The sequence below is a fragment of the Macrosteles quadrilineatus genome, unplaced genomic scaffold, assembly GCF_028750875.1.
Source record: "Macrosteles quadrilineatus isolate MER2022 unplaced genomic scaffold, UCM_ALF_1.0 Scaffold_1__1_contigs__length_201487025, whole genome shotgun sequence".
Lineage (NCBI taxonomy): Eukaryota > Metazoa > Arthropoda > Insecta > Hemiptera > Cicadellidae > Macrosteles > Macrosteles quadrilineatus.
The window spans coordinates 15,773,777-15,785,926 of record NW_026542594.1 but is presented as its reverse complement, the minus strand read 5'-3'; the positions used below and the strand labels follow the sequence as shown (position 1 = coordinate 15,785,926).

The following is a 12,150-nucleotide window of genomic DNA, read 5'->3' as shown; positions in this document are numbered from 1 at the left end:
ACATCAATGACATCATCGTCGTCTCCCGCGGTCTCAGAAACGTCATCGTCATCGTTCGCGATCGTGGCAAAATCATGAACATTTTTCCGCGGCTGTTTAGACATCACCGTCATCTCCCGCGGTCACGGAAACGTTATCGTCGACGTCTGCAATCACGGCAAAATCATTAACATTTCCCGCGGCCGAGCAGACATCGTCATCTCCCGCGGTCACAGAAACGTCATCGTCGTCGTCCGCGATCGCGGCAAAATCATGAACATTTCCCGCGGCTGTTTAGACATCACCATCATCTCCCGCGGTCACGGAAACATCATCGTCGTCGTCCACTATCGCGGCAAAATCGTGAACATTTCCCGAGGCCGTGTAGACATCATCATCATTGGCTTTCGCGGTTACGTAAACGCAAGGCGACAATTGCGGAAAAATCATGAAAATTCCCAACTTTGAAATCAAATTTAAGACTAAATCCCGACTTTTCAAGACCATTTTGAAATTCAATACTAATTCCCGACTTTCCCGATTTTCCCGACTACTAGACACCCTGTTCTCACATTAAAACTCAATACAGAAAGTGCCTTATCATCCAATACCCAAAGCCTATAGAGACCACTCAGTGACTTATCCACATTGAAACCTTACTGCAATAAGACTACTTTTCAACTTCAACTATGCTTAAATCTCAAAATTTAAAATATACAGCAGTGGGCTATTAGACAGGAGTTCATAGACAAGGTGGGCATTTTTTAGATCTTCTAGAATCTTTTAATAAAATTGGCCCCCCTGAAGTTTTGTAAAACGCCTTTTTGTTCTTGATTTTGGGTTGATAAAAGCTTCAGAAAAACAGACTTGAAAGAATTCAAATTTCTTTCACTGATTAAAAAATAAGTTATACAAACCTCTATTCTGCGAGCAGCTTCTTCAATAGCCTTGTCCATGGTGAGCAGCTCAGTTTCAAGTGAGTCTGCGATGAGCTCAGTGGTTCCGCCCTGGAGCTCTGTGTCTAGTGAGTGGACCAGCTCAGTTAGCTCACTTAGCTTAGCTCGTAGCTGACTGACACTACAACTGCCTGAATCCCTGACTGAGCTCAGAACTGTCACACAAGTCTGGGCGAGCTCCTTACATACATTTGACATCTCTGAAACACAACAGTAAGAAATTAGCGATCTTCTTGTTGTTGTCGTTTGATTCTAAAGCTCTTTTTGGCTTGGATTTGAACAAAGCGTTCAGCCTGCCCATTAGATGAAGGGTGATATGGTGCTGGTGCAGTTGTTTTATGTGTGATTCCACACTGTTCAAGGAAACTAGAAAATTCTAAGGAAGTAAACTGTCGTCCATTGTCTGACAAAAGAAGATCTGGTAATCCAAAAGTAGAAAACATTTTTCGTAACTCCTTGACTGCCAAAGTAGCTATAGTACATTTTGTAGGTAATACTTCTACCCATTTGCTAAATGCGTCAATGACTAACAGGAAGTAAAGCCAGCAAAATCAATGTGAATCCTTTCCCAAGGTCTAGTAGTTGGTATCCAAGGATGGTTCACTTCTTTTTGTGGTGCATTTTGTTTTTCTCTTCTGCATGGTACAATCATCTCCTCGATATCTTTGTCTTGGCCTTTCCAATAACAAAAACTTCTGGATAGTGCTTTAGTTTTCAATACACCCATGTGTCCAAAGTGTAATTCTTTCATAATGATTTTACTAAGAGATTTTGGAATCATTATCCCCCATCCCTTGAGGACACAACCTTCATGAAGACTCAACTCACCATCATGAAATCCAAGTTTTTCAACAAACCATTTTGTAAAGCGTGTACTATTTGATTCATTTCTGTGTCAAGGGAATTTTCTTTTACTACCAGCTTATGATTCAAACTCATTTTATTGATCTGACTTGTTAGGAAAACATCAATCTGGCCAATGCAAGTGCTGTATTGGGTCTCAGTCGGAAATCTAGATAGAAAGTCTTTGTTTCCATGATCATTTGATCTTCTGAACTCAATATTGTAATCAAAGCCTGATAAATAATGAGAATAATTGAATAATCAAGTTGCAGACATGGATGGAAGACTTTTTTCTGGGTTAAGATTGTGACTGGTGGTTTGTGGTCGGTTACGACGGTGAATTTGCGACCATAACAAAAAGTAAAGAACTTTTTAAGGCCCCAAATGATGCCAGTTGCATCCTTGTCTACCTTACTATATTTTTCTCCAGGCTTCGTCAACGTTCGAGAGGCAAAAGCAATTGGTTTCTCAGTCCCATCAAGAAAACGGTGTGATATAACAGTGCCTAACCCAACAGGAGATGCGTCTGTTGCTAATACTAGCGGTAGTTCTGGACTGTAGTAGCAAAGAACAGTATCGCTGGAGATAACTTTCTTGATTTGTTCAAAACTCTGTTCACATTGTTCATTCCAAACGTACTTGTTCCCTTTCTGTAAAAGTTTATGTAACGGTTTCAATAGAGTAGCCAAACTTTTATAAATCTGTTGTAATATTTCACCAAACCTAAAAATGTCTGGAGTTCACTTACCTCAGGTTTTCTTGCCTTAGTTATGGCAGCCACTTTGTCCATACATTTATGAATACCCTTTTCATTAATAACAAGTCCCAAATAATGTATTCTTTTCTGGAGAAACTTGCACTTATCACAATTGAGTCTTGCCTTTTTCTCTTTCCTAAGACACTTTCCAAACGCAAAAGAAGTTCTTCTTCCGAATTTCCCTGAATTACTATATCGTCAAAGAAGCACTGTATTTTTTCTAGGCCAGCCAACGTCTTGTCCATTGCTTTCTGCCAAATGCCAGGAACAACTTCAATACCAAACATCGCTTACCCGGTAAAGAGTTAAACTGCAAGAGGTTCTACTTTGTATTTTGTTTCTCAAAATCTTGCATGCAAAAGCTGAAAAGTTACTTACTGTCACCAAACTCTATGTTGTGAGCCGTGTTGGATGTTGCTTTTCCCAGGATGATGAACTGTGCTGTCAGATGTGTTACAGACACAATGTTACCAACTGTGGGGGCCGTTTCTAGTGTATTGATACTACTCTCCAGGGCAGGAACCAATGCTCGCAGATAGCCTGAAAACAAACTCTCTGAGACTGCTGCTAAACAATGACTCATGAATAAGCAAATCTAAATTTCTACTTTTTTCACTTTTGAAAATTGTTTTTCTTATATTATAAACTTAACTAAAAAAATAACTGTTTGATACAAAACAACGAACATTTGATAAAAGTGGAGAATTATCAACTAAACTATAAACAGAGAACCATGTAAAGCAATATCAGTATCAAGAACAGGACAACTGACTGATTACTTCTGATTGCTTCTTGTGAACCTGTGTGCTTCTGTTCAAGCCTATACAGTAGAACCATTGTAGAACCTAGCTAATCCGACCTCAGATGGCCCGACTCCTCGCTTGGTCAGACCGTGCCGCAGACACAATAGGCTTAATAGCTTTGGGCTATAGTATGGGCTATTAATTAACAGCTGTGTCTAAGGAACATGTCGGCCTTAGTCACTTACAAGACTACAAGATATGTGAGTTTAGGATGTGCCACTCATCCTTCACTCATCTCCATTCATACTTGGCTTAAAATACCTACATTCGCATGGTCAACATTTCATAAGAAAATATTAAAGTATAAGTAGAGTTACCTGGAGTGCAGGTGAGTACAGAGATGGCTGGATTTCCCAATTCATTGATTGTTTGTCTCATGATGTTTTCTGACTCTGTCACCACACTCTCTGAAATAATTATGTATGTATTAGATAAGTAGATGTAATCAGATAATCTAAACATATAAAGGTAAAAGCCCCCACAGGCTGATTCATCACTAATAGTAATTCTCCAACTTCCAGACTAACTAGAAGGCTGAATTTTGGTATACTCATTATTGAGGTCAAAAAATAGGAAAGTTAACCCATTTTCATAACGGTTTTACCAAAGGGATGCACCCTTCAAGCCCTTAAAGTTCCAATGTAATTCTTATAGGATTCAATTTTTACCATTAATTGTTTATCATATACCATCTGTTAGAAATTTGTATTATTTTTTTATCAAGATTGAAATTTTCTCGGTTAAGCAGTTATGTATGCAGTAAAACCATAATCTCTTAAAGCGTTGTGTGCTTGGCCACTATCATAGATAAAATATATGATTCCTTGTGGTGGTTAGTCTATGCTACTATGCTTACTAACTATCTATTACTTCTATTTTACACTACAGTTTATTTTTATTATTTTCTATTTTCACATTCACACTCGAAGTGAAAAATAATAATTCAATTAACTTCCTAGATCTTACAATGACCAAAACCAACAACAACATTGCCTACAAAATTTACAGAAAGCCTACAACAACAGACCATACTATCCACGCATCATCTAATTATCCACAATCTCATAAGATGGCCGCTTACAATAGTTTTGTTAACAGGCTTCTAAAAATACCCATGTCCCGAGCTGACTACAATGACGAATATACATTATTAAAGTGCATAGCCGTCAACAATGGTTATAACAGTAACATTATCGATAATATCATCCGTAAACAAAAAAACAGAAAGCAAATAGAAAAGCCCGTTCAAAACTTTGTATCCATAGAATATGGTAGCAATCTACACTACACCCTGAAAAACGAATTGAAGAAACATAACGTAACTTTAGCTTGCAAAACTTCAAATAAATTAGAAAGCCTCCTAAATCCACGTAATACCGAAACAACTCATTCCAACAGCCTTGAGGACACTGGAATATATAAACTATCTTGCAGTGACTGTTCTAAAATTTATATAAGACAAACAGATCGTTCGTTCAAGAAAAGGTTTAACGAACATCTTCTTAAACCTAAATCAAGAACTCAACACTCCAAGTTCGCTGAACACCTGATTAACGAAAACCACAATGTTAATAGCTGCAATGATAGCCTAAATGTTTTACACAAATGTACCAAAGGCTCCTTAATGAGTGTTCTGGAAAGTTTAGAAATCTACAAAGCAACTAAAAAACATCCTCACAACATTTTAAATGAAAAACTAAATTTTGGCCGTAACATAATATTTGATAGGATTGAGGACATTGATAACAGAAGCGCTCACAATCAGCTGTTTCACCCCCTCCAAGGTCAATGTCAACAGACAGGAGTCGGTTAGTTGCATCGTGTCCGTCACCGAGGTACTTATGGCCGGCTGCACATTCATTTTTGTAAATAGTTTGTGTCCGTGTTCGAGTTTATATGTTAAATGTACTATGTGTAATGACGACCACAAGATGTCCCAGTATTTTTAAGAGGCAAGAGGCTCGACAATGAAACCTTGATGTTTCGGAACTGGTCGCCATAGACTAATTTAAGGATTGATGACGTAAGGTATGTAACCTATTTATATTGTCAATAATCAATCCTGGAGGCAATAATGAATAAAGATTTTTTTTTTTTATATATTGTAAGTGAGTGAAATTGAAATACTAAATGGCAAAAACTAGATTAAGTAGGCCTACACTAAGCAATATGAATATCACCAGACCGATTTAGATATGAATTTCAGACACTATAAATATTTATTTCCACCTAAATGGAATGTCACAAAACATGTTCAAAATTCAAGTAAATCAACGTTCAAAGTACTTCTGTAGGTATACCATTTCCTAACTCGTATTTAGAGATGTATGAGATATGCAGATACACATCGATAATTACACATTTCTAATAGTTTAGTTAAACAACAATTTAATGTTAAATCCAAAACCATTTGGGGGCAAAATACATGATTAGCGAATAATGTGATTGTTGTGATTTACATCACTACAGTGGATTATACGCTTACAGTTAAGATAAGTGAAGAAATAATTTTATCTTGGAGAAAAACATAACACAGCAAGAGTTAAACATCAACACACAAGTCTTTAAAAAATACAACTATAGGTCGGCCGGTTAGAAAGCGCCCTCCTCGTAGCATTGGTGCGAGAGAGAGATATACCGAGCTGTGGGAGTGAGACAGACTATGGCTCTTCCCCCACTCCGCTGCCGCCCCACCCCCAATCTTTTATAAATATTAACTGGAATTAAATTATACTGCTGATCAAAATGTAAACAATTACGTTCTTCATAACTTGAGAAAAATAGGTCCTGCAAAAAATATTGCATAGCCAAAATCGCATCAATATTTGAGCATCATGAAATGTTATTATATCATTGTGTAAGCAGTTCCATTTGGTAACACAGGATTCCAACTCCCACGACACCGGGGCGGCGCCGTGTCGGTGTCGTGCATTTGTGTGTCGTGCAGTGTGAAAACGGCCATTGGCGGAGAGGGGGGAACATACCCTCCCTCGCCGTTACCTCCCCTACATGCGCTAAAAATTTCGCGCAGGTCGTTTTCTAACCGGTCGTCCTATAACAACTTGTACTAATATACCATTACCAAAATATACTGGGTAGTTCAGAAACTGCTTCTTACCAACACCATAGGGATCATCATCCATGGCAGCTGTTATAAATTTACTGGTTAAAGAATACATATTACTTCAGTAGTGTTTATAAAATGATGAATGATTGTTATGTCAGCTTTAAAACAGGATTGTTTAGATAATAAGTATCTGGGGAACACACTTCATTCGGGGGAAATGTTTAGTATAGTCTTAGGTAAATATTGTTTATCCAATTTTTCTTTTTTTTGGTCTATTTGTAATGTGATAAAATAGTAATATCGTAGTTGACTTTGTTTATGTAAGTAGCAATTATAACTGTATAGTGTATATAGGGGTCTGCGTGCACCGAAAAAGTCGGTATGGTGTGGTTCTGGCCTGATTACCGGGAGGGAAACTAGGGACGGGCGAGCGAAACGGTCCTGTACAGCATTTGACAAGATACTAATTCGGTTTGGTACAGAATAATTAATTAGGCCTACTTTCAATTCACTATCATAGTTGGTTAGGAGCACATAAAAGGTTAATCATATGTTTGTTTACGATTTACATAATTTATTACTAGGGTAATAAAGCAATAAAAAACCCATTAGCAGTCCCAAATCCATTAATATTTTATCACGACAATAATTGTAGTACTCAAACTCAAAACAACAATATCGAAATCATCGTAATCGAGTTAAACAGCTTCTACGAAATTCAAAACTCAGATACATTCAAAAACTTTTTGAAAGTCAAAAGCAACCATCAAATATTTTATGGCGCAAAGTTAAAAGTCTTGGGCTAGGGAAACAATTTGATTCTCAACCGGTACACATTCCTCTAAATGAGTTAAACGTTTACTTTTCTTCTTGCAGTCAAAATACCAACCAGCATCAAGTTGACAGTTACTTAAATGAACTAGTTAACTCTCCAACCCCACACCTGAGATATCCTGAGTTTAATTTTAAACCAGTTATTCAGTCCGATGTTTTGATGGCTATCCGCAGAATCCGAAGTAATGCTGTCGGTTCTGATGGTATACCTATCCGTTTTATCAAAGACATCCTCTATGCCATCCTTCCAACTATCACGTTCATTTTTAATGCATCTTTAAGGCACCATTCTTTCCCTTCTTCTTGGAAGTCTGCTATCCAATCTATTATCCGTCCCCGAAAAAAGATCTCAGCCCCAACCTTGGTTGGGGATTTCAGGCCGATAAGTATTTTGCCCGCTCTATCTAAAGGCCTAGAAAGAATCGTTCACTGTCAAATCACTGAATTCATCACGGAAAACAACATTTTATCTGACTATCAATCTGGTTTTAGGACAGCACACAGTACAGAGACAGCACTCCTTCGAGTGACTGAAGACATAAAACTTGCTATGGAGCGTCGACAAGGAACGATTCTAACTCTATTTGATTTTTCTAAAGCATTTGACTGTGTTAATCATGACCTGCTGGTTCAGAAATTACAGGCCATAATTCTCTTAAATGGCTGAGATCTTATCTGTCAGATAGGCAGCAATGTGTGGAGATTGGTGACACGAGATCAGACTGGGTGACTGTTACATGTGGTGTGCCTCAAGGGTCAATCCTTGGGCCTCTGCTCTTCGTACTGTACGTCAATGACATAAACTTGACCTTGGTCAACTTTAAACACCACATGTACGCTGACGACTTACAAATCTATGACCATTTTACTGCAAACAACGAAAACGACTGTGTCAGAAGGTTCAATGAAGATGTCAACCGAATTGTTACTTGGACTGAGAATCATGGACTGAGACTAAATCACGAAAAGACGAAACCGATTGTCATTAGCCATTCTCGACTTCGACCTTCAATTGACTTAGACTCCATAAACCCAATCACAGTTAATGGCAAAGCACTTCCATACTACGACAATGTCAAGAATCTTGGTATATCTTTCAACTCTTCACTTACTTGGGACATAGCAGTTACGGACACACAAAAAAAGGTTTTTGCCTCCATACATTCATTGAAAAGCTTACAGAATTTTTTACCACAACACACTAAACTACATTTGATCAAATCACTTGTACTACCCCACTTCAGTTACTGCAACTCATTGATCAATGACTTGACTGCGACTCAGGCGGGTATGCTCCAGCGGTCACAGAATTATTGTTTGAGATTTGTCTATGGTCTGCGACGTATGGAGCATATCACGCCATACTACCTTGAGGCACACATCCTGAAATTAAATGATCAAAGATTCATTAAAATTTTGTCATTGGTTTTTTTTTTATTTTGAAGACAGGCTCCCCAAAATATTTCAAATCCGATTTTAAATTTGTGTCTCAGGGTAGTTCACGAATGTCTCGTTATTCTTCGATCACATTGCGTGTACCTCATCATGTGACCACAGCTTATGGCAGGGCTTTTGTTGTTACCGCTTGTCGTCTGTGGAATGCCCTACCCCTACACATTAAGACCCTTGAAAAACGTTCCCAGTTTGTGGCGGCACTGAAAAAGCTCTATTTTGAGAAGATGGTCTCGGCTGGCGCGTCCTAGGGCTACTGTTACTTAGCGCGTTTGCTGATGCGTGTATGCGAGAGTGTGTGAATGTGTTTTTCTATTTGTTAAATTTGTATGTTTTTTTTAGATAAGTAGGTACTTGAATTGTTAAATATTTTATGTTTAATTAGATTAAGTTATCCCAATGTCACATTATTTTTGTTATATTTTGAATGTCAGGTTAAGTGTAAGAAAGGGCCATGTGGCCCTAACTTTGCCCGAAAAAATAAAGGATTTTTCATTTCATTCATTTCATTTCATTTCATTTCCGGATTAAAAAAAAAACAAGGAGAGGGTTACGATATTACTAATAACATACGGGCTACAGCTAATGCTTCTGGCTCATTGAGCATTAAAAAATATAAAAGTCGACTGTCTGTCAACAAAATACTGCAACCAAAGGAGTGCGTGAATGGACAGCCCGATATTTAATGAGTGGTTTTTCAACAAATTTGTACCTGTCACTGAAGCGGTTTTGAAAAAAAGCTTCCCAGGAAAGCTCTTCTACTATTAGACAATGCGCCATCTCACCCTGATGCCCAAGAACTGTGCAGTGGTGATATTAGGGCAATCGTTCTACCCCCTAATGTTACCTCACTTATACAACTGCTAGACCAAGGGGTTCTAGAAGCGATGAAGAGGAACTTCCGACGAAGGCTTCTCCAGATGTTAATTACAAAGTTAGACGAATGAATGACTGTTAAGGACGTCTTAAAAAAGTCACATTAAAATATGTGTCGTACTGGATAGCCTAAGCATGGGATGAGGTTAAAACTACCACCGTTCAAAAGTCCTGGAAGAACTTATTTGGCATAGATGGACCACCAAAAAAAGCGCCAGAACCCAAGAACGTGAGTGAACTAGTCAAACTAGCCAATAAGTTACCCGTTGAAAATCAAATCGACAGCAAAGACATTCACGATTGGTGCAATCAAGATGATCAGATGTTAATTACCGACATGGAAATCATCGACATGGTAACCAGTGATAAGGACAACGAAGACGATGACGATCTGAACCAGATAACTCCCAAAATATCATACACCGACAGGCTGAAGGCGATCGACGCTGCTCTTGCATTCATAGAGCAGCAAGAAGAGTGTACACCACACGACATTCTTACTCTACATCATTGGCGCAGCATTGCATCATCCAAGCGAGGGAAGAGGTTAGCTCAAAAGACAATCAAAGACTTTTTTAAAGAAATAATCTGTGTTCATTCTTGCTTACAGGTATTTAATTTTGTCCATTATATGTTCTTTATTCTGATAAACCAGTTTCCAGTTTTGTAAACTTTCACGGGGTTTTACGTCATTTTTACCATAACTGTATATAACCTCCGTATTATGAGAGTTTTCCCGTATCTGAGATGGTTCCGGTCCCAATTACCTCAGATAATCGGAAGTCTACTGTATACCCTCCTAAATAATTAGGTCTAGGCCTGGGTCTTTTGATTCTTTGGAAGAGCTTTAAAATAAAGGTACTAAGAAAATTGAATTGAGCCTTAAGATAAAAGGAACACCCAGTTATTGTGTTAGGCCTAGGTGGGAATAATTTACCAGTTGTGTGAACTATCTTATCAAATTGTTATCACATAATAATTATTCCTAAAAACTATTATCCTAATTTTAAAACCTCTTTATTATGGCTATGACTTATCTCATTAGTAATATATTTAAAGCCTTTATCTTAACTGTGTTTCTTTCTTGACACAATTATGTAAGAGTAAAAGGTTTTTTTAATAGTGTGTGGTGATTTAGTTAATTGTTAATAGAAAACCATGAATTTGTGATTCTATTCATTTTCATAATATTGTTAATGCATTTAAATTAAAAATAATGGTTTAAGTACAATTCTGAGAAGAAAGCGGAAAAATAGTGGTAGCTATGTATCGTACCAAACGGTACAAACCTTAAATTTTCTGTCCCGCAGACCCCTAGTGATTAGTAAATTTTTTGTTTGAGGACACTGTAAATTTAAACTGAAAAGTTTTTATAACTGAACCAATGTTAATGAAAATATCATGATTATGCCATATTGTATCCGCATGGTGTAAAACTCCAAATTATGACATAAATGTCTATTTATAAGGTATTAAGACCCTTAATAAATAATACTCAAGATGAATAAATGCATACATTTTAGGTTATTACATGTTATAAAACCAAGCTCTGACAACAAGAAAATACTTTTTTTATTACAACTCAGTCTTGACAAATACAGTGGAACCCTCATATCCCACCTCGGAATAACCGACCGCTCGGAATATCCGACCTAGTGTCTGACCATCTACTTGTTTCCTGTCTGGGGCAATAACGCCGAGCCCGATCGGTTAGCCAAAAGGCTGACGTGGGACAATAAAGGCCCTCGTGGGAGACGATTACCAAAATCGCGGAGAGTGCAAGTTATGCTCACCGGTGTTGCCGCAGTCGCATGAGATGTTTGCCAAAATCGCGGAGAATGCAAGTTATGCTCATGGCTGTTGCCGCAGTCACGGGAGACTATTACCGAAGACGCGGAGACTGTGGGTTATGCTCCTTCCGATATTCAGACCTTATGGCTTTATGACCCGGTCCCGTCATGGTCGGATATGAAGGGTTCTACTGTAGGGCCGGAAACATCTAAATTCAAAAATATGTTTTGCCCTTTAGTTAGAGTGGTGATGAAGACTCTTAAGTAGGTCAGGTGAAGAATGGATGTAACAGAGAAAACACTTATTGTATTAAGTATATAGATGGATAGACAGATAAAAAATCGACCACTGTCAGCCACTGTCTGTTATACTTACTGAACAGGTCCGTCTGTTGTTGCTGAGAGTCACTGAGTTTCCTCTGAAGATTGTCCATCCGTGTGTCCAAGTCTTCCTTCTGACTCAGCAGATCTTGCAGTTCATTCTCTAGCTTCTCCTTTTCTGCACTGACCCACTCAACACGCGACGACAGCGCCTGTGGAAACATCAGGGGTAATTGGTGAGTAAACTTGAACATCACTCAACTATTGAATATGATACAGGGCGAAACGTCTGACAGTGAAGTCAATATCTTCCGAAGTGAAAAAAACCAAAAAACTATTAATTTAAACACCACCCGCTCAAGAGTACACATGAATATTATGAGGCAGTGATGCATGTAAGGCTCTCTGGCAAAAAAATACAGACATAAGAAGTTATGCTTACTGATAAACAAAACAATAATGGTAATTTATT

The 12,150-nt window shown here is 38.0% G+C and overlaps 1 protein-coding gene across 6 annotated transcripts in view; it reads right to left on the bottom strand.

The window, feature by feature from the left end:
- LOC129004303 (huntingtin-interacting protein 1) overlaps window positions 1-12,150 on the bottom strand; it is a 166,743-nt gene that overhangs the window by 41,105 nt on the left and 113,488 nt on the right. For 3 of the 6 annotated variants that reach the window (XM_054432837.1, XM_054432845.1, XM_054432870.1), the window contains 5 exons: window positions 11,734-11,890; window positions 6,457-6,486; window positions 3,656-3,745; window positions 2,914-3,075; window positions 897-1,135 (listed from right to left, as the gene is read on the bottom strand). In XM_054432837.1, the coding sequence (XP_054288812.1) occupies window positions 897-1,135; window positions 2,914-3,075; window positions 3,656-3,745; window positions 6,457-6,486; window positions 11,734-11,890 (678 nt within the window). The remainder of the gene's footprint in view (window positions 1-896; window positions 1,136-2,913; window positions 3,076-3,655; window positions 3,746-6,456; window positions 6,487-11,733; window positions 11,891-12,150) is intronic. The other 3 variants (XM_054432854.1, XM_054432861.1, XM_054432880.1) reach the window with 1 other exon arrangement.